Raw genomic sequence first — 23714 nt, 5'->3', positions numbered from 1 at the left:
ACCAAATAGAATCTTTTCATGCATCTGCCTAGACTCTTCTGTGCAGTAAAATGTCCTAGGAAAGCGCAAGTGTGGCTTTAAACGGGACAACCATTTATATGTTGCGCGAAAAAAAAAGCAATCCACATTTCTCCAAGGAACTGTCAGTTACCTCAGCAACAGACCGTATCACAAGCTAAGGAGGTTTCGTTTACAAATATATACCCAAAGATTAAGCACAACACCAGAGTAGGAGCAAATTGTGACTATCAACGCTATTATCTTGGGCAATTTGGTCGTTATTAAAACCGTAAAACTCAGCTTTAATTTACATAAGGCTATAACTGAATCCACTGGACTACCAAGATCTGGAAGCCTATTACTTAATGTGATGAGCACTTCATCGTCATGCTGATAAACAAAATTGCACAAGTAGAGTACACAAGAAGAAAATATAGATAAGCTAAGCGTGTTAACGACAAAAAATGGAAAATATGTAATTTTATGGAAATGATTAGATGAAACTACTTATTATTCCTCGTATTCATGGAAACCTCTGCTTTCAGATAAAACTTCATTAAAATCGTATATGATCACATATGAAAACAATTGTTTCCTTAATGACTTTGTAGGAACTGTGCCTACAACTAAGTGTTACTTGTGGTAAATCCTTGAATAGACGTATAAGCGACTTCCACTATGTCTAAAAAGGGCATAAAAGACCTTTTATTCAGATCTCACAATTATTTAACACAAGGCATTTATTGTGATTACAAACCAGCCAGCAATTATGGCATACCTCAAAATAATAGAAATTCAAATTAAAAACTAAGTCGTAAGTTATTGAAAGACTACACAGAAATAAATAATGCGTAAGTTGCCTAAAGCCTACACAGACTTGGCAAATACTATTGGCAAGAATAACGCAACTCCAAAGACAGAATGCTGTAGTAAGAATTAAGTAGTAACATAGCCTTCAGCAGACAAAACACGATCTGATTAAACAATCCAAAATCCTTTAAATACTATCTCGTTCTACATCATTTGAATATGCGCGAACTAAATATTAGCATTCAGGCAGGAAAACAGAAAGGGATAATGGCAGCAAAGCTACTTAGAATAATTAGTTATATAAATATAAATAAATCCTTACAACTGCAGTAAAATAGTGTAAGACTGCATCTTCCTGAACTGGCCCTAATTATTTACAAGAGTATCCAAATAGTATAAAAAAACTCAATGTATTAAAGATCCCAAAGTTTGCTTGATTTGATGGGACGCGTTGTAAATTATAGTTACAATCGATTTTGAATGATTTACCCTATAGCACCAATATCAATGCGTTTTCGGCATGCTGAATACCAATACCACCTTACCATTTCTGATTCTCAACAAGATATTTGCCAAGAGACCAACTTTCAGTACAGAAGTAAGGGAAAGGTGTGGTGTATTTAATTATGGCAAAGCACACTAGGGCTATCTGCCTAAGAGGAGGGATGCCTTTCGTGGAGGACTTTCTAAGGGAAACTGGCTCGTATACACGTTACACATGGGAAAAACCACGAAAACGCCCATGCAGCCAGCCCGTTCGCGGGATTCGAACCTCGGACCGAACTACCAGTGTTCAGCGTCTTTACCACTTGGCCGCTGGTGGGCGAAGTAAGGGAAAGAACTAGAAATTAAAGCACATTTATTTTGTAGCCAATGATTTAGTAAGTTATTAAATCAAAACATAGATTACTTTTCGAAGCACATGTCCTGTATGTTTTAAAATTATCGATGTATGGACAATTATGCGTTTAAGCTATTTTTCAACGTAAGGATGAAATACCTAAAATAAATTATTTCATCTTGGGATTAGCTTTAGTACAGCTCGTGGACAAAAATCTGCTACGTGAACTTATACAAAATTGCAAACAGTCGACGGTAGGTGTTCAAGTCGTTTGAAGCGTTAATCATTCACATGAAGTACGGTATAAGAATGTCACCTTTCTGAGCGAATTAAAGGGCAAAAATGCCTTTGTTAGTGAATTAAGGCACAGAATTGTTGTGATTTTTTGTTTCATCAAAAAATGAAGAGCAACGATAAATAGGTTGTTTTCTATGGGCTAAACAGAAAACTCTAAAAGTACATAATTTACTACCATATGAACCTTTATCAGTTTGGTGCCGCTAAAAGTTTTATTTTGGGACAACGGCTCAATTCGGCTAAAAGCCAATCATAATTCATTTGCAATGGATGTAATTTCAGAAATGCACTAGCACGGAAAAGGTTAAATGTCGGTAGAACGGATATCTAGTAGAAGGTATGGCTCGAAAATCTGGGATCTTAGGTTTAAAAATAGTCAAAATCTAGTGATTCACTGAAAAAGTTTTTGCCTTGTCTGGTTTAAAAATTGTCGTCAAAAATATCAGTGTACTTTACTTTTCGGTCTTTCTTCTTAAGGGTAATATTTTGTTACTTTTAAGCATAAAAATTCGACAAAAATAAAATAAAATAACAAAAATAGGAAAAGAGACCACCAAAAATACAGTTTAAAGCAGATCACGTGTTGTCAATCTAGTTCCGAAAGAATCAAAATCCTTATGAGACAAATAGAGAAAAATAGCGGTTTATCAAGAGTAGAAACATGAAACGAGACTCTTGGGATTATTGAGAAAAGTTGCGAGTCGTATTGTGCATAGAAATAAGTTCAAAGTGTGAAAATGCCTATTTTTATGATACATAGATCAGATAATTTTGCTATTGTAAAGTAAGTGTGGTGGACATGTCGTTCAAAATAACCAAAAAGAAAGCACACTAGTAGCTTCATCTACAATGAATGAATTTTAAAAAATTTATTTTGGTGTATTTTTTTCAGTTTTCTCCAAGAATAATTTACTTGGCGAACTTCTTAATTTATAGCAACTCATTTTCCTTTTCGTTTTATCATTGTAAACGAGCGAAAAAAGTCCTCCTTCATACTTTCTTAACAAAGTGCGTATCATCGTTTAACGCTATTTTCGCTCAAAAAAAGATGCCAAATGTAAAAACGCTCCAATATGTAAATTCATAGATATCTTAGAAAATTTTCAATAAAAACTCTAATCTTTTGGAGGATTGCCTGGAAATACATCTACTTTAAGATGATGATAAAAATTTTGTAAGTTATGATAAAAATGGTTTTCGAAAAATTTATAAAAATTATTTAAAAATACAAATTCTCAAAATAACTCATAAAGTATGGGTATATTTTATTTCAAATGAACCTAAATTTCAATCTGTGAAAGGAGGAATCAAATAAGTGTAATAAAAAAAGAAATATTAATAAATACATACCAAACAGAATTAATATTCCGGAGCTAAAACTTTCAGAGCTAATTTTCGCGCGATTTTACAAAGGCATAATTTTTACACTTTGGCATAATTTGAGTCGTAGAATCGAAATATGGAAAAAAAATGGCATGCCATTTAATAAAAAGTCCGATTTTGTGAAAAAATGCCTATATTAGAACAATGTTATATATATATCTGATACATATCCTAAGTCGCTCTTTCGAGACATGAAAGATGCAATGTGAGTTTCGCCAATTGGTTCAGTAGAACAGAAGATACAGAAATCTCTTTTTTTTTTCGAAAGTGTACATGCACTGAGAAGCAGCAAATGTGCAAATGTTAATATGGATAAAACCTTATTATTTCTGGCCTCCTAGCAAATAGGAAATAAAAAATTTTGTCAAAAATATGATGATAAATAATATTTCTTTTTTCGTCAACGAGAAATATATAATCGTTTCTAACAAAATATTTCCTCAAACTTAAACGTTTACTTATCTATACAGTACCCGGACTTATTTCTGAAGCATTATATATTCTTATGAAGGAACGTATAAATTTGTACAGAATAGAAATCCTGAAGTTGTGTGAGTTAAATCTACACTAAACAAGAATGCAGAGAGTATGGTGATTTTCATTCTTTGTACCATGATTTGGTGGTGGAAGCTGCAATTATGTGGAAACAAATAATTTTAATTTAATTAAACTGGAATTGGTTACTTCAGAAATCATTGAACATATAATACAGTTAATATACAATGCTCTGTTTTACAGAATTTGATTTTGTACATTTCATTCGTTAAATTCTATTCCGCGAATCTCTAATCTAATTATTTCTTAATTTTTCGGCCTTTTCGTTTCTTATCTTAAAGATTAAATGTTTTTATACTACCACATTGATTCTTTAAAATACCAAATCGGTTATGATTCATATTAAAAAAATTAAATTTTAATCGAATAAGTAGATTATAAAATAAAGAAAATCCGAAATTCAATATGCTTTTTTTTCTCAGAAAAGTTTATTTTTCTGTAATAATTTTATAATTCTTTATTTTTTTCATTTTCAGTAGCCTGATAAGTAAACAAAAAAAGATTCTGTATTTATTTTTTTAATAAATAAATCATAGAAATTCAAAGTGCAAAAAAAGCCTAAACGACATTTGAAACTATTCTTCTATTTTTGAATTCAAGGCATCATAGATCTCAACACAAACATCGGAGATGGTGAAATATTAATGGCTCTTAAGGAAACTATCATCATTTATAATAAGGACTATCATCATTTACAAGACATGAGAAATACGACAAATCTTATTTCTGCATATATCCGTATGCTGCTTAAAATCTGTATTTTGGTAAAACGATGAAATATTTTCTGACTGAAAACAGCCATTTTATACAAAAAAGCAGTCTGGCAATTGCTCAGCTGCTAAAAAAAGCATAACGTAATATATATAGAAAAGTATCAGTTATACATTAATTAATATGTAATTAGTTATTATAATAAATTATGATATGTTAAATATGTTAATTAAGTATAAATTAAAATAACTGGTCAAAGTAGTAAGTTATCAACTTCACTACATAAAAGCCACTATTTGTAGTGTATATTGTTATCTTTTTATATATAATTTCATGAAGCTTAGTAATTAAGGTATCTTTGTATTACATGATTCTAATTATGATAATTTATCTCTATTAAAAGATCTTAACAGTAGGGAGAAAAAGGGAACACCTAGATATCACGGAATGAAGATGGAATGGCTCATAAATATGAGTAAAGGTATATATATAACGAATGAAGTTAAATACAGAAACTATTTTTATGCTTTAAATAAAGCTAATTTTAGTCATGGTATGGCAAAAATGTAAACGAAAATAGTAATTTCTAAAGACAACTTCAGGAGAATATTTTCCTTGATTATAAATTTTATGCTTATTCGTTGTAAACTTAACATATAGAGCACCTTTTGAATAAATATGAAAGAGAGGAAGAAGAAAATAAATCTATGAGCTATTATCTGTTCATATTCTTCGATTTGAAAATCATAAATTGAAACTAAAACTTTCAAGGGATGAGGAATGTTTAGATGATTTTTCCTACCAAATAAATGTATTTTTGAATTAAGTGCTTTATTAAGAAAAACTGAAAGTTTGTTAAGAAAGACAAATAATGATGAGCCATAAATCTTATCTGTCTGACAGATTTAGTTCTTTCTCATTAGTTTAACTTAACATATAGAGCACCTTTTGAATAAATATGAAAGAGAGGAAGAAGAAAATAAATCTATGAGCTATTATCTGTTCATATTCTTCGATTTGAAAATCATAAATTGAAACTAAAACTTTCAAGGGATGAGGAATGTTTAGATGATTTTTCCTACCAAATAAATGTATTTTTGAATTAAGTGCTTTATTAAGAAAAACTGAAAGTTTGTTAAGAAAGACAAATAATGATGAGCCATAAATCTTATCTGTCTGACAGATTTAGTTCTTTCTCATTAGTTTACATTCGTTGTGTAAGTGTAAATGCTTCTTTTGAATAAGAAGTCGATTTAACTAAAATGCATGACTAAAATATCATATAGGAGGAGACCTGCCATCTCTGAAACTTCAGTGAACCTATTCATTTGAAATTGGCATATTATCACGGCTGGATTTTCTTCTAAAACTAAGACTACTATATTTCTCTTACATCTCATTACATAATGTATAAAATTATATTCATGATAGAATAAAATTCACTAATAGTGAGAACATAAGCACAGAATAGCCAAAATATTGGAGACACCCATAAATAACGCATCAGTCTTCATTTAGCTTTGATCACAGCTGATACTCTTGTGAGCATGGACTCAACAAGCTGCTGATATAATTCCTGTCTTGATATACATTCTTGTCCTATTCTGATATCATTACTGTAGATGGTGTCTTTTAGCAGGCAAGTTGCCCTGCTGAAAAGGACAATCTACATCAGAAAACATCACAACCATAAACCAGTGTACATGATCGTACATGATAGAGTTAAGGCTACTGTAAAGATCGTGACTTGTAAAGATCATGACTTGTGAAGATCGTGACTTAAAGAGAACGTGAAATATAAATAATAGGACAAGAACTTGCATTTCACGGTGTGGCAACAAGAAGAGGATTCGAAAGATTTTTATATATATATTTTTGTTTGGAGAGTTGAATGTTTTTAATTTTTGAATAGTTGTAAGAGTTTTAACTGCAGTAATTAAGAGTTTAAAATTTTGATAGTTTAGAGCTGCAGTATTTATTTTTTTTGGTTCTGTTTTAAAATTTAAATAAAGGTATTTTGTTTATTCTGAAAAATTAGCTTTATTCTTCCTACAAGATTCAATATTCATTATATTGAAATAAGGAAAGGATTTTTACTGGCGCAGTCGACAGGATCGGAGTTTCCCCGCATATAATTACGAACCAAAATAACTCAGGTGAGAGCTCAATTTACCTTGGAAACGTAAAATAGTTAATTAAGATTATGAAAAGTTAATTATTGTTTCCGTCATGGAATCTTAGTTTATTTACTTGTCAAAGTAATGAATACGCCAGTGTTCAAATGTAATTTTCAAAGTAATGAATACGCCAGTGTTCAAATGTAATTTTCAAAGTAATGAATACGCCAGTGTTCAAATGTAATTTTCAAAGTAATGAATACGCCAGTGTTCAAATGTAATTTCGTTTGACTCGCCAGAGTAGGTGAACAACACATTAAGTATTGATTCTACTGATTGATTTTCGTGTCGAATAAAATTAAATTCATTGTGAATTATATTTAAATAGAAAAAGAAAAGAAAAAAAATAGCTTTTCATAAAACTAAGAGTCTATTGGCTGAATAAAATCGAGACATGGCTTTTATGGGACGTGGGAAAAAAGAGGATTTGCTGGCTTTAGCTGCTGAATTAGAAATTCAAGTAGATCCAAGTATGAAAATCGTGGCGATAAAAAATGAAATAATTCAAAGTGATACATATGATGAAGCATTTGCTAAAGAAGTGTTTTTAACGATTATTGAAGAGAGGAAAAGAAAAGAAGAGGAACAGCGAAGAAAGGAGAAAGAAGAGATTGAGGAACAGCGAAGAAAGGAAAAAGAAGAGATTGAGGAACAGCGAAGAAAGGAGAAAGAAGAGATTGAGGAACAGCGAAGAAAGGAGAAAGAAGAGCTTGAGGAAAGGCGAAGGAAAGAAGAATTAGAAGCACAGCAGAAAAGAGAGCAAATAGAGTTTGAATTGAGGAAACTCGAAATTGAATCTCGTGTTCGACTAACACAAACTCCACCAACAAATGAAAATGGACATCATAATTTTGATTTAATTAAGCTTATTCCCAAATTCAATTTAAGACACGATGATATTGTGATTTATTTATCCTTATTTGAAAGACAAGCTAAAAGGACAAAGATTAATCCTAAAGATTGGGTTTCATGTTTATTGACTTTAATGCCATCTGAAATCATTCAATTAATTGGTAGGGAATCTGAAGAAAATTTTGAAGATTATGAGTACATTAAGGCCATTTTATTGAAGAGATTTAAATTAAATCCTGAAAGCTTTAGAAAAAATTTGTGATGCACCAAAAGAGCGCTGAAAAATCATGGAGAGATTTTTGCTACGAAATTACAAGTTATTTTGAAGAATGGATCAATGGTCTTGAAATCACAAATTTTGCCGCGTTAAAAGACTTGATTATTACTGACCAAATTAAGAAAAGAGTACCCTATGAAGTAAGAGACCATCTTCTGGACGACTGGGCGAAGTTCGTTTCTCCAACCAAATTAGCTGATAAACTTGACGAATATGACAGTGTTCGTAATATCTCAAAACGGACTGGTGGTAATCCATCAGCAGACAGAACTAATAAAAAATGGCAACCTCATTCTCCTCTTCCAGAAAGAGCTTTCAGAAATAAATCGCTGTCCGCTGAAAACACGCCAAGAGTGTACCCATCCCGTAAGAGTGACGAACCACAAAAGCCTAGTTTCAAACTAACTTGCTATAATTGTGGAAAAGAAGGTCATACATCTAAGTTATGTACCAAAAATCGGATACCAAGAAGTGCTTCTGTAACAGCACAAAACAACTTAATACAAACACAAGCACCCCTTACAGAAAAAGAAAAACCAGAAGTGCTAACTGCCAAGATCTCTATTCCTGTCTCAAAATCAGTAGACGTATCTAGAAACATAGATGTATTAAAACTGGTCAAAGTTAAATGTGGAGATATTATTCTAAATGGAATCGTAGACACGGGAGCACAAATTTCAGTAGTCCGTGAGAAATTGGTTGACAACATACCTTGCGAAGGAGAAAGTAAAATAGAGATATCTTCTGCTTTTGGTGAAAACGAAATTACTCCACTAAAGATTTTCCAGATGAAAATTGACGATGATTTTCACGGTAGAGTGTCCATTACGTGTGCTGTTTCAAAAAAGCTAGTTACCGACTTGCTATTGAGTTCTTCAGCTTATGAAACACTCTGTGGAAATATCGAACTGTGGAACTGTGATCGTCATTGGGATGCATCCCCCTTAGAGTACAAAGAGACAGATGATAAACCCTCACCAGTTTACATTACTACAAATTTGGCTGTTGTTAATCAGATTTCCCAAGAAAACATAGAGTCTCTGAAAACAACGAACAAGGTAAGACTAGAATTCAAGACACATCAAGAACAAGACGAAACTCTGAAAAAATGCTTTGAATGGGCAAATAAAAATCAAAATTCATATACTTTCGATGATGGCATATTACTTCATTCCGAATATATCTGTGGTGAAAACATTAAGCAAGTTGTATTACCTTTAGAAAAAAGAAGGGAAGTCCTAAGAATGGCACATGAAATCCCTCTTGCCGGCCACCTCGGTGAGAAAAAGACAATTCAACGAATCAAGTACTCATTCTTTTGGCCTACTATTAAGCAAGATGTTAAAAAATTCTGTGAAAGTTGTAAAGAATGCCAATTGAGGAGAACAGTTACGTACAAAGATCGAATCCCAATTCAACCTATTGTTAGGCCGGAAACACCCTTTGAAGTATGGAGCGTGGATTGTATCGGGCCATTAGAACCTCCATCCAGGAGAGGTCATCGGTTTGTGATATGTGCAGTTGACCTATGCACCAGATGGGCAGAAGCCACCCCCGTCAAAGACATAAGTGCGAAAACAACATGCAACGTTTTGATGAGGTTTTTTACTCAAACTGGATTTCCAAAAGTGATTTGTTCCGACCAGGGAACTAATTTCACAGCCAAACTCACCCGAGCCTTTGAGAACTTACTTGGTGTGTCTCCACGATTCTCCACTCCAGGACACCCCGAGAGTATGGGTGCTGTCGAGCGTTGGAGTAGAACCTTAAAAGAGATGATGAACAAAAATATCCAAGAACATGGCAGAAACTGGGATTTGAATCTTCCCTATCTCCTGTTTGCCTACAGAGAAGTGCCACATAGCACCACTGGTTTGTCTCCCTTCCAGATGGTATATGGAAGAATACCACCAGGACCATTATCTTTGCTGAAAGAAATATGGACAGGTGAACGTAGCATTCCAGTTACAGCTTCCCGTTCAATTGAAAATTATCTACAAGACCTTTTAGAAAAATTAAGAAAAGCTCATGACATTGCATCAGCAAATTCCAAAATATCTCAAGAAGAGTACACTTCAAGATACAATTTACGTTCTCAAGAAAAGACTTTCAATGTTGGGGACAAAGTCCTCGTGTTAATGCCATCATCATCACATAAATTGCTCAACACGTGGCAAGGACCAGCTACCGTGATCAAACTTACCAGGCCACACTCTGCCAAAATCGAAATGGAAAACGGAAGTATTAGGGAACTCCATATAAATAAGTTAAGGCCATATATTGCTCGTGTAGATCACGTTGGTATCATTTTTGACCAAGATGAAGAGTTTGGAGATATTCACTATGCACTAGCAGATCTTATGAATAAATCTGCTGATGATATCTGGACCCATTTACAAAATTCGAAAGGTGACTTAAAATATTACCAACGGGAAGGACTATTTAAAGTACTAAAATCTTATGTAGATGTTTTCAGTAGCAAACCTGGTCAAGCCAATGTTGATGGTCATGACATCAAGGTTACAGAAGGATGTAATCCGAAAAGATTGAGGCCCTACCGTGTTCCTGTTTCACTTCAAGAGGAAGTCGATCGTCAAGTTAAAAAACTGTTAGAATGGGATCTTATAGAACCCAGTGACAGTAACTGGGCACATCCTATAGTATGTGTTGCAAAAAAGAATGGCGGCGTTAGACTGTGCATAGACTTCAGGCTTTTAAATAGCTTCACAATTCCGGACGCCTATCCGATGAAGATTGCTAAAGATTTACTATTCGAAATAGGGAAAGCCAAATTCATAACAGTTCTCGATTTAACCAAGGGATATTGGCAAATTCCTATAAAAGAAGAAGCTAAACCCTACACAGCATTTATCACTCATTCCGGCCATTACCAATGGAAAGTTCTCCCTTTCGGTTTGAAAAATGCTGGAAGTAGCTTCCAAAAATCGATGGATAAGGTGCTTGCAAACCATAAGAACTACTGCCGTTCATATATTGATGATGTGGCAATATTTTCTGAAACTTGGGATGGCCACCTCTATCACATCGACCAAGTGTTTCAGACACTGAGAAGCGCAGGTCTAACCGCAAATCTAGAAAAGTGTGATTTCGGAAAGAGCCACGTGAAGTTTCTAGGACATGTAATAGGTTCTGGCACTCACTCTCCAGATCCTGAGAAAGTGGAAGTCATCAGAAATCTGTCTAAGCCTACCACTAAAAAAGAAGTCAGGAGTCTTTTAGGGCTAGCAAGCTACTATAGGGATTATATCCCAAATTTTTCTGAGATTGTTTTACCTCTAACAAACCTTACAAAGAAGAGTGTTCCAAATAATATTCCATGGGACTCTGAAAAAGAAGCAGCTTTTAACAAACTTAAAGAAGAGTTGATTAAAATGCCATCTCTGCATACTCCGGACATCAGCAAGCCCTTTCAACTCTATACGGATGCATCTGCTTTCGCAATTGGAGCGTGTTTAGCTCAAAACGACGAACATGGCAAAGAAATGCCCATTGCATTTTTCAGCAAGAAATTAACGCCCTGTCAACAACGATGGTCAACCATCGAACGAGAAGCATTTTGTGTCATCGAAGCCTTGAAAAAATTTGACACATGGATTTTCGGTGCCAAAGTGCAGATTGTGTCTGATCACAATCCCCTCACCTACTTGACCCAAAGCGCCCCTCATGGTGCTAAACTGTCTCGTTGGGCCTTAGCGTTACAACGGTATAACATGACTGTGACATACCGCAAAGGAAGTTCACATGGGAATGCTGATGCTTTGTCAAGGTTAGCTGTTAACTCTTTCTCTCTCAATGAACTCTGAGCAACATTGTCTCTACGGTGACGAATGTGCTTCTTGTGGGGAGACTTGTAAAGATCGTGACTTGTAAAGATCATGACTTGTGAAGATCGTGACTTAAAGAGAACGTGAAATATAAATAATAGGACAAGAACTTGCATTTTACGGTGTGGCAACAAGAAGAGGATTCGAAAGATTTTTATATATATATTTTTGTTTAGAGAGTTGAATGTTTTTAATTTTTGAATAGTTGTAAGAGTTTTAACTGCAGTAATTAAGAGTTTAAAATTTTGATAGTTTAGAGCTGCAGTATTTATTTTTTTTGGTTCTGTTTTAAAATTTAAATAAAGGTATTTTGTTTATTCTGAAAAATTAGCTTTATTCTTCCTACAAGATTCAATATTCATTATATTGAAATAAGGAAAGGATTTTTACTGCTACTATACTGGGATCTGTTACCAGGCATATCAAGGGATCCACTGCATTCCAGAAAAATATTTTCCACACCTTTTTTTTTTTTTTTTTTTTCAATAAGATAAACTTGAAAAATTTTCATTAGACACGAAGAATTCACGAAATATTTCTGATTACGTAAAATTCTGACCCTGTGTTCTAAATGATCGAGCAGGAAACAAAATTCATCCAGCTAAACACCTTTTTTTCTAATCTTCAGGTATTCAGTTTGGGAAGTCATGGGCTCCAGCAACTGTAATTTCCTTTTTATTATTGATAGCCTAGGCAAAATGATGGTATCTTGGGTTAAAAAACTTTCACCGTGAAAAGCGTCAGTGGTATCATGCGTTCGGATGTGCTTTGTATGCGCCTTAATTGCACTGAGCTTCAGTTTGTCCATATATTGCTCTTCAATTGCTGGGAAGATTGCGTACCGGTAGCCTTTTGCATCTGTGATTCAGTAGCAGTTTTCCAGCAGAATTTCTTTAGTGTGTGAAGCATTTTTGCTTCACACACTTTCTTTAAATGCCCAAGCTACTATTGCACGAGAAATACCTGATTTAATCGTTTCAGAAATGTTGGAATCGAGTCTTCTGTCGCCCATGGTTACACTCGATCGAAGTCACTCAAATCCAACGCACCTTTCGATTAAATCTCTGCAATCTGTATCGCACTAAAGACATCAGTGCCGCAATATTATTTGCGTGTTCTCTCCCATTGCACCTACAACCGGAACATGAATCCACCATCCCTTGCATCATGCAGTTACGGAAAGATGCAACATTTAACAACACCAGGTATAGCCCATCACTTTATGAACATCGGAAGCAGCTCAATCAACTGCACCCTGGTTACAAGGGACTAGGAATACGTACCAAAGTCCGCAAGACCCCTACCTCCTATCGCGCGATGCACAGATATTCTTTGCTGCCGGCTGAATAACTTGCAGTTTAATGCAGAAATTGGATTGAACTATGAACAAATTGTGGTCTTCCGAATGGCAGTTACTTAGTATCGTCTATGTATTGTTTATGTATAATTTAGACTGTTTTATAAGTAAGACACAATAACACGCCTAACATTCTGAATTAGTGTTTTATAAGTATTTTATGATTTATGTTTCCTATACGATTTCAAAGTATTTTATTGATACTTACGTTTTATATGTTACGTTGTCTGTTTTTTATTCTGGCTTTGAAATATTTTTCTAGCATCATCTGTCTCCAAAATAGTAGCCATTGTATGGCCATATAACTTACCTAAATTCATAAGTTCTTCAGTAAACTCTGGACAAGGAAGGACGAGGGCTATACAACTGCTTACTTCAGGTAGAAGCCAGGTGCCCACGTCCTTCATCACCTGTCACCTGCCTTAACGTATTTTCACACTAACAGCAGTAATAACTACTTCTTCTCAAGATAAATATACTTTATATAGACAATTCGTGGCTGATACATGATTAAACATCTCTGGAAGACTGATACATAAATGCTAAAAAATAGACGCTGTTTAATATTTTGGCTATTCAGTATGTATGATAGATTAATAATCATGCAAACTTTGAAGTTTCTGATTTTGATGAGTTACGTGTTATTTCATCCCACACATTTTGTTATACATCATTTGTAGTCACATTTTAAATGAACATCAAACCTTTCTACATACTGATTTTGTTAATCTATGTATGTATTTGCCTTTGCATTTAAATGCTTGAGTTGATCAACGTTTTATTGCTGATCACATGTTACATAGTAGACACTGACTCTAGCCTGACATCTTGAGCAAATAAATAATTTCATTATTTCCGAAAAATAATCCTATCTGTTATTGGCAACAAGATTGGATGGGACAAAAGCTGCTTTACGCGAGATACCATGGTGGAAAATGTTGAAGGCTAATGACATAAATTTTACTAATACGTGCAGAAAATCAGAAAATCCCTTACTTGTCATTCAGTCGGTAGGTATCTAACATCCGAATAAATAAATAGTTATTAATATTATTTCTCGAACGCTCTCAGGCATATAATAACAAGAATACAATTAATCATTTGCTATCAATGAAAGTTGAATTTGGAATATTTACTTCAATATAACTGTCGCTTTAATAACGGAAAAGTTAACAGTTAGCATTAAATGTTGATCAGATTAGATTATTTATTTGTTTATTGATTAAAATACTGGACAGGAATCTTCGTTAGGTTTGGTTTTATATGATTATGACAAAGGGAAAAAGGGATATGTGTCTAAGGAGAGGTACGCCTTCGTGGAGAACTTTATAAGGGTTAGTGGATCCTATGCATGTTACATACGGGAAAAAAGCCCATGCTGTCAGCGCATTCACCTTGTTTCGAACCTGATTCGAACTACTAGTATTTAGTGTTCTTAATCACTCAGCCACTGGTTGGGCGATAGTGTAAGGGATAAGTAAGCGGAAAGTTTATAAATAAACGTAACTGCATTTATTACCAAATTATTTGCCTGGATTCCAATCCAGCTCGAACTCGAGTTCAGCAACTTTATCACTCAGTCAGATAAGTAAGCGGAAAGTTTATAAATAAACGTAACTGCATTTATTACCAAATTATTTGCCTGGATTCCAATCCAGCTCGAACTCGAGTTCAGCAACTTTATCACTCAGCCACTGGTGGGCATATATTTCTTAGAAATGATGCTTTCGTGAGAAATTTTATACAAGAAATGGTTTTTGCTTCCCTTATGTATGAAAAAGCACCCTATCTGAGGTCCATTCAGGCACCAAAAACCAAGTTTGGGAACATTCTGTTGCTCACTTTGTTATTTACCTGCCCATCAGAGAGAAGGGAGTAATTCTTCCTTTGATGTGCTTAATGATTTTAGGCCTTCGAGGTTTTAGGGCATAATAAGATTCAAACAAGCTTATGAATAAATTCTCATTGAGGCTAAGAAATACTACAAAACATTTGTTAACATAAGTTTTTCAGTCTCAGAAAGACATTCCCAGTTGTTCAAACTTAACATTACATACACCGTGACAGTTTGTTACTTGTAAGATGTTTAATTGCAAATTATGATGGATTATTCTGCATATCTGAATCAAAGAGGCAGTAAACATAGCATAAAAGCATAAAATTTATTACTCTCGGAGAAACAGCAATATGAAGTTAATGTCATAACGGATATTCCTTACTTCCAAAACATATTATTTTCAGAGATAGATTTCAGCTCAAATTTTCCGTTCTCATAAATTTCGGGGAAGATCAGACAAAAATAAATTTATTCTGTTATTCCATTAACATCTCATTTTCAGAACTCACATGTTAATATTCCACACAGTAATGATGCAATAAATCAGAAATTTGTAATAAATCAGACAACTGTTAGTTTGCTAGTTAAATATTTCTGATATTAGTAAAGAAATTTATGCAGCATTTATGAAGAAAAGTAGAATATGACAGATAAAATTTTCCACTGTTGTAATCAAGTTATTCGTGGATTGTAACGTGCTGATGATTTTAGAAAATTGACTTCGAGCTTTTCTTGAATTCTAGTATATCTACAGGAAGTTCTCAAATTAAGCTAACCGTCAAAATTACCCGGGAGAAATATTACAGGCTATAAATGCTATGGGAGAGAAGTCTCATGTACCTCGTACCTGTTCGTTTTCTCGAATTCACGTAATTTTTCGAAATTCTTAATCCGATTAATTTAAGATTTGGATAAATAAGCATCAAATTATTAATAACATTGCGTAGGATTTTTCTGACAGTTAAACTAATTATTGTTTCATAGATCTTTCTGATTTATTTCATATAATAAAATGTATTTTACCATAAGATATAAAAAAATGTGGTTAAAAGATTGTTCCTGAAGTTTTCAAAATTGAATTAAAAGTTTCAAATATTAAAAAAAAAGAAAACTAAACGGAGGAAACGTTTCATCAAATGTCTCCAATAATGTCACTTTTCTAATGCTCGCTTCTTTGTTAGAGAGCGGATACCAGTAACTGAGTCTCTGGCAATCAAGATTAATTCACTAGAAATTATAAATACGCTTTTTAATGATTAGGTTATTTAGTTTTTAATAAAATTAAAATCTTCATTAATATTTTCTAGGTAATTCATGAAATGTTTCTTTATAATAATTAGTAAAGAAAAGTTTCTAATTTTCCACTTTTTAGCTGTGCCTTTAAAAAGCTTTACTGTTTTCTTGTTGATCAATAAATTTTTATCACATATATAAAAATGTTTCTATTTTTTCCAGGATATTTGTAGAATACTGAGATTTCTTACCTTGGCGGAGGATTGCCTTCAGCCTCACAGACCAGCCTTGTAGTCTGATATAAACTAACCGTAGTTCGGGGCGCCGGGTGAACACGATTTATCTTTGGTTTATCTGAAAATAAACATTGAAAAGTGTTAACAAAATCATTGTCTAATTAGGTTGCGAGATATTTCTTTACACAAATCAAAGAGGATAAAAAATATTAACAACTGCTTTAAAGATACAGTTCCAGAAATATTAAACTAATAATCTTTATAAGATAAAATTGAAAGGAAATAAATCCAACTATAAAAATTTTATCTTTCGTAATTTTGTATACATAAATGGCTTTTATATTTAGTTTTACATATTATTGTCTAAATGTCGACAATGAAAGTCAAGAACACCTTAAAATATTCTAATTGTACTATTACCACTCTGAACTCATACTTGTTCATTCAGTGACGAAGTTTGATTTCATAGGAAGTTCAAACTTCCGTCATTGAATGCAGCCTCAACTGAGCTTCCTCATACAGTAAATGCAGAGCAAAACGAAATCCAAAAAACTCTAAATACTTATTTATGTTCGAAATATTCACTAGATCTTGATGTTTTGGCTGTCTTCAAAACGTCGATGATAATTTGATAATATAAACTATACACGCTATTTGCGTTTCCCCGTTCCCATGAGTTAACATGGATTCCACGAAAGTGATTATAAATCAATAATTATCATTTGTTGTCTGATAACAATATCACGCAAACATCTGTAACGAACTTAAATTATTATAATCAAATTCAGTAATGCATGACTCAATATAGCTCTTCGATAAAGCTAAATCAGACTACGTATACTTCCACTAAATTTCCGTTATTTAAAGACACAGAATGCTGAAATTCACTTACCATTGTTACACAAAGCATTTGAATGCATCTTTGACCGTAAGACATATCTGCTGAAACCCATAGTGTCCTATATTTGTTCCAGTACTTCTTGCTATAACTCATATCTATGCGCTTACTAATTTCCATACACTTACAGCAATTTCCGTTTGCATATTATAATACGATCGATATTCATATCAATTTAGGTCCCAGGATTCCAACTAACTTCAAATGTATGCGGATTGCAATTGCATTTCAAAATGGATATCTATCCGAACAACTCGAGCTCGCCTAAGGCCTTCCGTCTCCAGATCGGAGACAAAACCAGTTCCAAAATTCTCCACCACTAACTGATATTAAATGCATCCACCCACCATCCTTGCCTCCTAAGCTTGGAGGCTACAAGTTCCACCACCACCACCACCACACTGCTTCGAAGATCATCGCATTTCGAGGGAAAACCGAACGATTTCGAAAGCGAGTCTTTGATATGTAAATCACAAAACTCCTTCCACGGAAAGAGGCTCCGATCGAAGACAGAATAAGGTTTGGCGGGCTTTTGTCGAGAAATTCTAAAGCTGAATGAATGGTAGTAAAAAAATGGAAGGGGATTTGACATGGACAAAGGATTTCATCCGAAAAGAAAACTCTTCTGCTTTTAACTTCACTCTGATCAGAAATGTCACTCGCAGATGTTCTTGACTGACTGACCTTTCTCCATTTTTGAACGAGTTCGTTTCACTCGAGGATAACTGATATTTTAAAGCTCGACTGGACTTAAACTATTTGTAACTATTCTACTTCTCTCTGCTACTTTCTCTCTCCATCCTTTTGTGTGGATTAACACAAAAGAAGTAATATAAAAAAATATATTTAACTATTTAAAGATAATATAATACGAATAACTTTCTGAATGCATTCCAATGCAAAACAGAACAGCTCAAGAGCAGTTCGTGAAAATGTTTAAAAAGTTCATAAGATTTTTAAATGTAATCCATTCTGATTTAAATATAGTCTTAAATTAATTATTCTTTCAAATATGAAATCAGCCGAAATTAAAGTCATATTTCTGATAATAACATACCGACATGTGGCACTGGATAATATTTTAAGTATAAACAAGTATTTTATCATTTAATAATGCATATTATATTTAAAATTGAATTAAGATGATTATTCCAATTTACCTTTCGTTGCAATCTTTGGCAATCGCTAAATACAGATTTACTTGCATATTTATATCATTAACAATAAAAATTTGACGTGAACAGCCCATGACTTCTTTGTATGGCCTGTTAAATTTCTTTGTACGGCCTATTGATACTTTTTGCTGCAATTTTTTTAACGTTTCCTCAAATTTCGTTCAATTCAGTTCGCACTTCACGGCAAGATAAAAATACATGTCAAAACTTGACTTCATAAAAATTGCAAAATACCGAAATTCCTGAAACTACATATAAAGTTAAAACAACAATTTTTGCAGCTAACTTTAGAGGTTCTATACAAAAACAAGTCATTCAGCCAACGGGCAGAAAGATAAAAAGTTTGCTGAATAAAAATTAAATGTTAGCTTGTTCTCACTGTGGAAAACGATACTTAGGTTGAAGCATTAATTGACTTAATTTACTACAGTACTAACAGTTTCAAATGTAAACACATAGCAAATATAAACAAAACAACTATTGCACGCAGATTAACTAAAAGCATAAAAGCCTTGACCAGAACATCTTTATATATATAAGGGGTGTGTCGCCGATAGTTTATTGTTGCCACGCGGAAAAAATGAGCGCGGAAATTAACGCTTCGGCAGCTTTTAATTAATATCTCGGCCGATTAAAGTCGTACGAAGATGAGAAAGGTATCGATGGATTCAGAGAATTTTTTGGAATCCGAGCATATGCGTCTCGAATTTCAATTCGGCGCCCTTCCATAGATATTCGAAAATAAAGAATTTGGCACGTAGCGAAATCCCTCTAACAGGGGAAAACCCAAGAAAGAAAGTGGAGAATGTAGGGAAAACGTGGGAGAAAATTAGTTTTTAATTAATATCTCGGCTAATTAAAGTTCCAAAAAAACGCGAATGGTCAAAATGGCGTGCCACGGACCTGTGGAATGCAATGCTGTGCTTCGCTAAGCCCGGGAGCCAGCCGTTTCGGAGGAGATAATGTTACTTCACCCCATATATATATGCGGCTTAAGTATCTGTTTGTCGCCCATAGTTTATTGGTTGCATGCGTAACTATACTAGCAAATGGGCTGAAGTTGCCACGGCACAGGGTTGCCATTTCAATTGAGACGTAGACAATTTCCTGTAAAACTCGCCTTTGCTATGACCATCCATAAGTCTCAGGGCCAAACGCTTAAGAGTGTTGGCATATTTTTACCTGAACCTGCATTAGGACACGGTAAACTTTATGTTGCCTGTTTAAGAGTTCGTGAAAGAACTGACGTAAAATTAAAAATAATGGATGGTCCTCTGCAAGGCGAGCTGAAAAATGATGGAAAAATCTACACAAGAAATGTTGTGTACAAAGAGACCTTTGACATGTGAATTAACATTTCATTATTTAAATCACCTTTATTGATTGAGCTAGCAGTGGCTCTTAAGAAATGTACCGCCAGTGGTTTCCTTCATTGCATTCTACTTTAATCAATTAAGCAAGTAGAAGGGGAAAACCCCGTGGGGCAGTAAGCAAAGGGGCGTCCTCGCCGCCTGTCCTGGGTAATTCAGTTTAAATTAGCAGACACCTTTGCACAAATCATTTTAATTACAATTTATAATATCTAGAACAGCGGTCATTTCATATGACCGCCGGGCGTTCTAGTAAGAATATATTCACTTAGCCGGATAAGAGGGTGTGTATTTATACATACATACATACATACATATAATATATATATATATATATATATATATATATATATATATATATACGTCGTTTGGTGCAGCCGATTGCAACAAAAAAAGGAGATGTGCAACTAGACGTTATAGCAGTCTCATATAGAAAATGTCAACGTTCTACGGCTAATCGGTTTTGAGTTATGCGAGATGCATACTACGTACCTTCTTACAGACTTCACAAAAAATTCTTTAATGAATCCTCATTAAATCCATTTCATAATCCGCTTTGAAAACGAGTAATTTTTTCTATCCATACGTACAGATATCGGGCAAAAAATCGTACAAATGAATTCGACAGTGATCATTGAAATATGATACCGGAAATTATTCGAAATTACAATAGTTTCTTTTATTTCGTACAAGAAATTAAGGAAATATCAATTGGATTTTCTAAACAATTCAATATTTGAGGGTGTTTTAAATACAATTCGCATACTTAATAGATTTCAGATTCTTTCATTTTTCCCGAATGTGTTTTGTCACTAACGTATACTTCGGGACTACTTAATATTTTAAATTATAACTCACACATATCGGTTGTAGCTTGATCCATAGATTTCACCGTTATATCTTTAATTTTGGCTTGATTGAAGTAGAAGATACAACGGCGGTTTAGATGCACTTTATCGAGGTTTTTTTATCATAGACTTAGATGCAACTTAATAAGGTTTTTACAATTTGCATCTTAATTAAATAATAGGTTCTTTTTATGATAAAAATTGGCTTACATTATTTATATACATATAAAATGTAGTATAACAATTTGTAATGCTAGGTTCCACTTAACCTTGGAAGTTGGGATGAGGATAGTTATTGAAATGAATAGAAACGTCTTAAACGATTTTAATTTAAAAAAATTGTTATTTTTATGCTTGAACTAAAAAACTTTACTTTACTATTCTATTTCAAAATAAAAAGGCTTTCATTTCATCATGTTTTGGAAAGTTTGTACTTTTGTCACATGAGCAAAACATCTCGGAGTTACGTTGAATCGTTCATCTACGTGGACGAGATTAAATCAAATCAGTAGAAATCTGTTCAGTATTATTCTAAAATTACAGTCACTCTTCTCAAGTGCTCGGGATTCGGCCCCGCGAAGAAGCTAGGATCTCAATGGCCAATGCCCATTTAACATTTGTTTATGCTTCTCCCGCATAGGCAAATATCAGTGGCAGAGATATCTCAAAACTTCAAGGCGTCCAGAATATGTTTCCTCGCCTTATCACGGATACTTCAAGGTGTATAAGAAACATAATCTACACAACGACCTGAATATTGAATAAGAGACTACCTTGGCGAGGTGAATGAAGCTTTTTTCCACAAAGCGGGAACAGATAATTTGGCTTATTTTCCACAATTTATAAATTACGAGGTAATAAAACATAACTGGCTAATACGCCCCTTTGCTTTGTGTTTGAGAAGAGAAAAATAAAAACTCTCTTCCGAAGGGCCCTCTCCAGCCAAACTCATTCCGTGTCATCCACAAGACTTTGTCAAATTGCAGACTTTTCAGATGTAAAAGAGCCTCCACGTTTCTTTCTCTTTTCTGATTTTTCTCAGTAGTTTAATTAAGGAATTCACAACTCGCCAGGCTCTATCAAAGCTCGAGAATTCAGCAACTGGAAAGCGCTGCACAGTATACTGCAGATGAATGCCGATTAACAAACTAGTATACAAGCATATAATGCACACTTTGAAGATCTTTCTATAATTAGCAACATGGCCTGTACTTTACAATGTATTATGGAAATTGTGCACTTTGTGTACCGCATGTTCGAAAACTCCTGCTTTTTGGACTTTCCTGTAAAACGTTTACAAGCAAAATGCCTCCTCTGCTTTCACCGGATGTCAAACTCTCCTTTTTATGGAGCTCATATCTCAAGCCAGCCCACTGAGGTTAAAACTTATTTATGCTAGAAAATGCCAACAGAAGCATTCAAGAGTGTAGTCTAAACATCGAAATCCAAGCAATGCAGGTTTTATTACTGCCCACAGAGTGTTATAAACATTTTCCTTAGTAGTATCTTAGGACATAAAGGAAATGAATCAATAGATTCGATTGTGAAAGCGCAGCTAACGAGCCCTTCGTGAGTGACATCAATGTATCTCTTTCTGACTCATACCTGAAATCCACTCTCAGATGTGAACTAATGAAACAATGGCAAAACTAGTGAGAAGTCGAACGCCGCGGATAGAAGACCGTATAATATTTATTCAAAAGCAGACCGGAACTTAAGTAGCAGTTCTTCACCCAGTACCTGATAGGCCACAGCCCAAATATACTCTATCTTCACAGATTGGGCCTCAGAAACCGCGACCAATGTGTGGCAGTAACTGATGTCACAGCTTACTGTGTGTAATATTGCTCGCAAACATCGAATTCCCATTTAGAAAGACCCGCTGAAACTAATATGTCGGAATGAATCAGAAATACAATTAAGAATAAATATGAGGTCAGCCACCATTAGAGATTGTACAAGCATTGCTATGAACACTGCTGACAGCTTGGAATGGATTCCCTACTACTTTCCTCCGAAACCATGAAGTCAGCAGTTCGCAGGTATTTATATTAACTTACTTAAAAACTTGTTTTGTATGCTTTTACTGTATAATAATTATCTGTTTTTCTAATGTTTAACTTTATTATTAATCCAGGTTATATTGTTTTGAATACTTACTCGCAGTTAATTTTTAATGTCTAGGTATATGTATAATAATAACAAAGTTATAAATTATCCGTAAAAGCTGAATTGGGAACGGGCTTAGCTTCTTAAAAGCTTCTTAGAATAATGTCGCGCAGTAAAATGAACATTATTGAAACAATCTTATATTTTAAAAAGGTCAGTTTAAAAACTTCTCGGTGATACTTGTACTTATCTATGTAGAGTAATTAGGTATTAGTTGAGGCAGAAAACGTGAAAAATGTTCAATGCCCTCGCTGGAACTTAAAACCTGGACCTCCCAAACATATGTCGAGGACGATTTCAATTACAGCACGAAGGCAGAAGGAAAGGATGGAGAAAATACCTCATATACCCCTTTTAAAGGGCGACTGCGAATTAGGTGACCAAATCGCCAAATCCTGGTAATATCGAATTATCTTCCACCACCTTTTAGTTTGGACGCCACTAGTAGAGTCATTGGGTTTATTTTGAAGCAAGAGATGTGAAAAAGTGCATCGCCCTGGCCGAAACTCGAACCTTGGACCTCTCGAATACGCTTCGAGTGTACTTCCATTTAAACCACGAAGACATGAGGAAAGGAGGGAGAAAATATCTTATTATTTCACGTGGATAGCTGCAAACTTTATAAAGAATGGTCTCTTGCCCCGACTAGTCATTAAAAGGAGCATTTTTTGTCTTGCAGTTTCTTCTTAAATCCTGTTAAAATTTTATCGAAATATCTTAGTAATGAGAAGTAAAATAAATTTGCTGTCAAATGACTCCGTTTATCTTGCAGTAATATGGTACTAAGGTATGGAACCAATTTCCTTTCAGACCTATTATAATGTAATGCAGTGGTCTCAAATT

General features: G+C 34.1%; 1 protein-coding gene across 7 annotated transcripts in view; it reads right to left on the bottom strand.

Annotated features, from left to right (window-relative positions):
• LOC118196169 (irregular chiasm C-roughest protein-like) overlaps positions 1 to 23714 on the bottom strand; it is a 396134-nt gene that overhangs the window by 81365 nt on the left and 291055 nt on the right. For all 7 annotated transcript variants that reach the window (XR_015042598.1, XR_015042596.1, XR_015042597.1 and 4 more), the window contains exon 5: positions 16427 to 16529. Coding sequence is in view for 4 of the 7 variants with exons in the window: in XM_085821918.1 (XP_085678044.1) it covers positions 16427 to 16529 (103 nt within the window). In the remaining 3 variants the exon portion in view is untranslated. The remainder of the gene's footprint in view (positions 1 to 16426; positions 16530 to 23714) is intronic.

This window comes from Stegodyphus dumicola, chromosome 8, assembly GCF_044657685.1.
Source record: "Stegodyphus dumicola isolate Sdum_Otavi_A_Nest chromosome 8, ASM4465768v1".
Taxonomy (NCBI): Eukaryota; Metazoa; Arthropoda; class Arachnida; order Araneae; family Eresidae; genus Stegodyphus; species Stegodyphus dumicola.
Note: the sequence above shows the minus strand (reverse complement) of the source record. Positions and strands in the feature narration are given on the sequence as shown.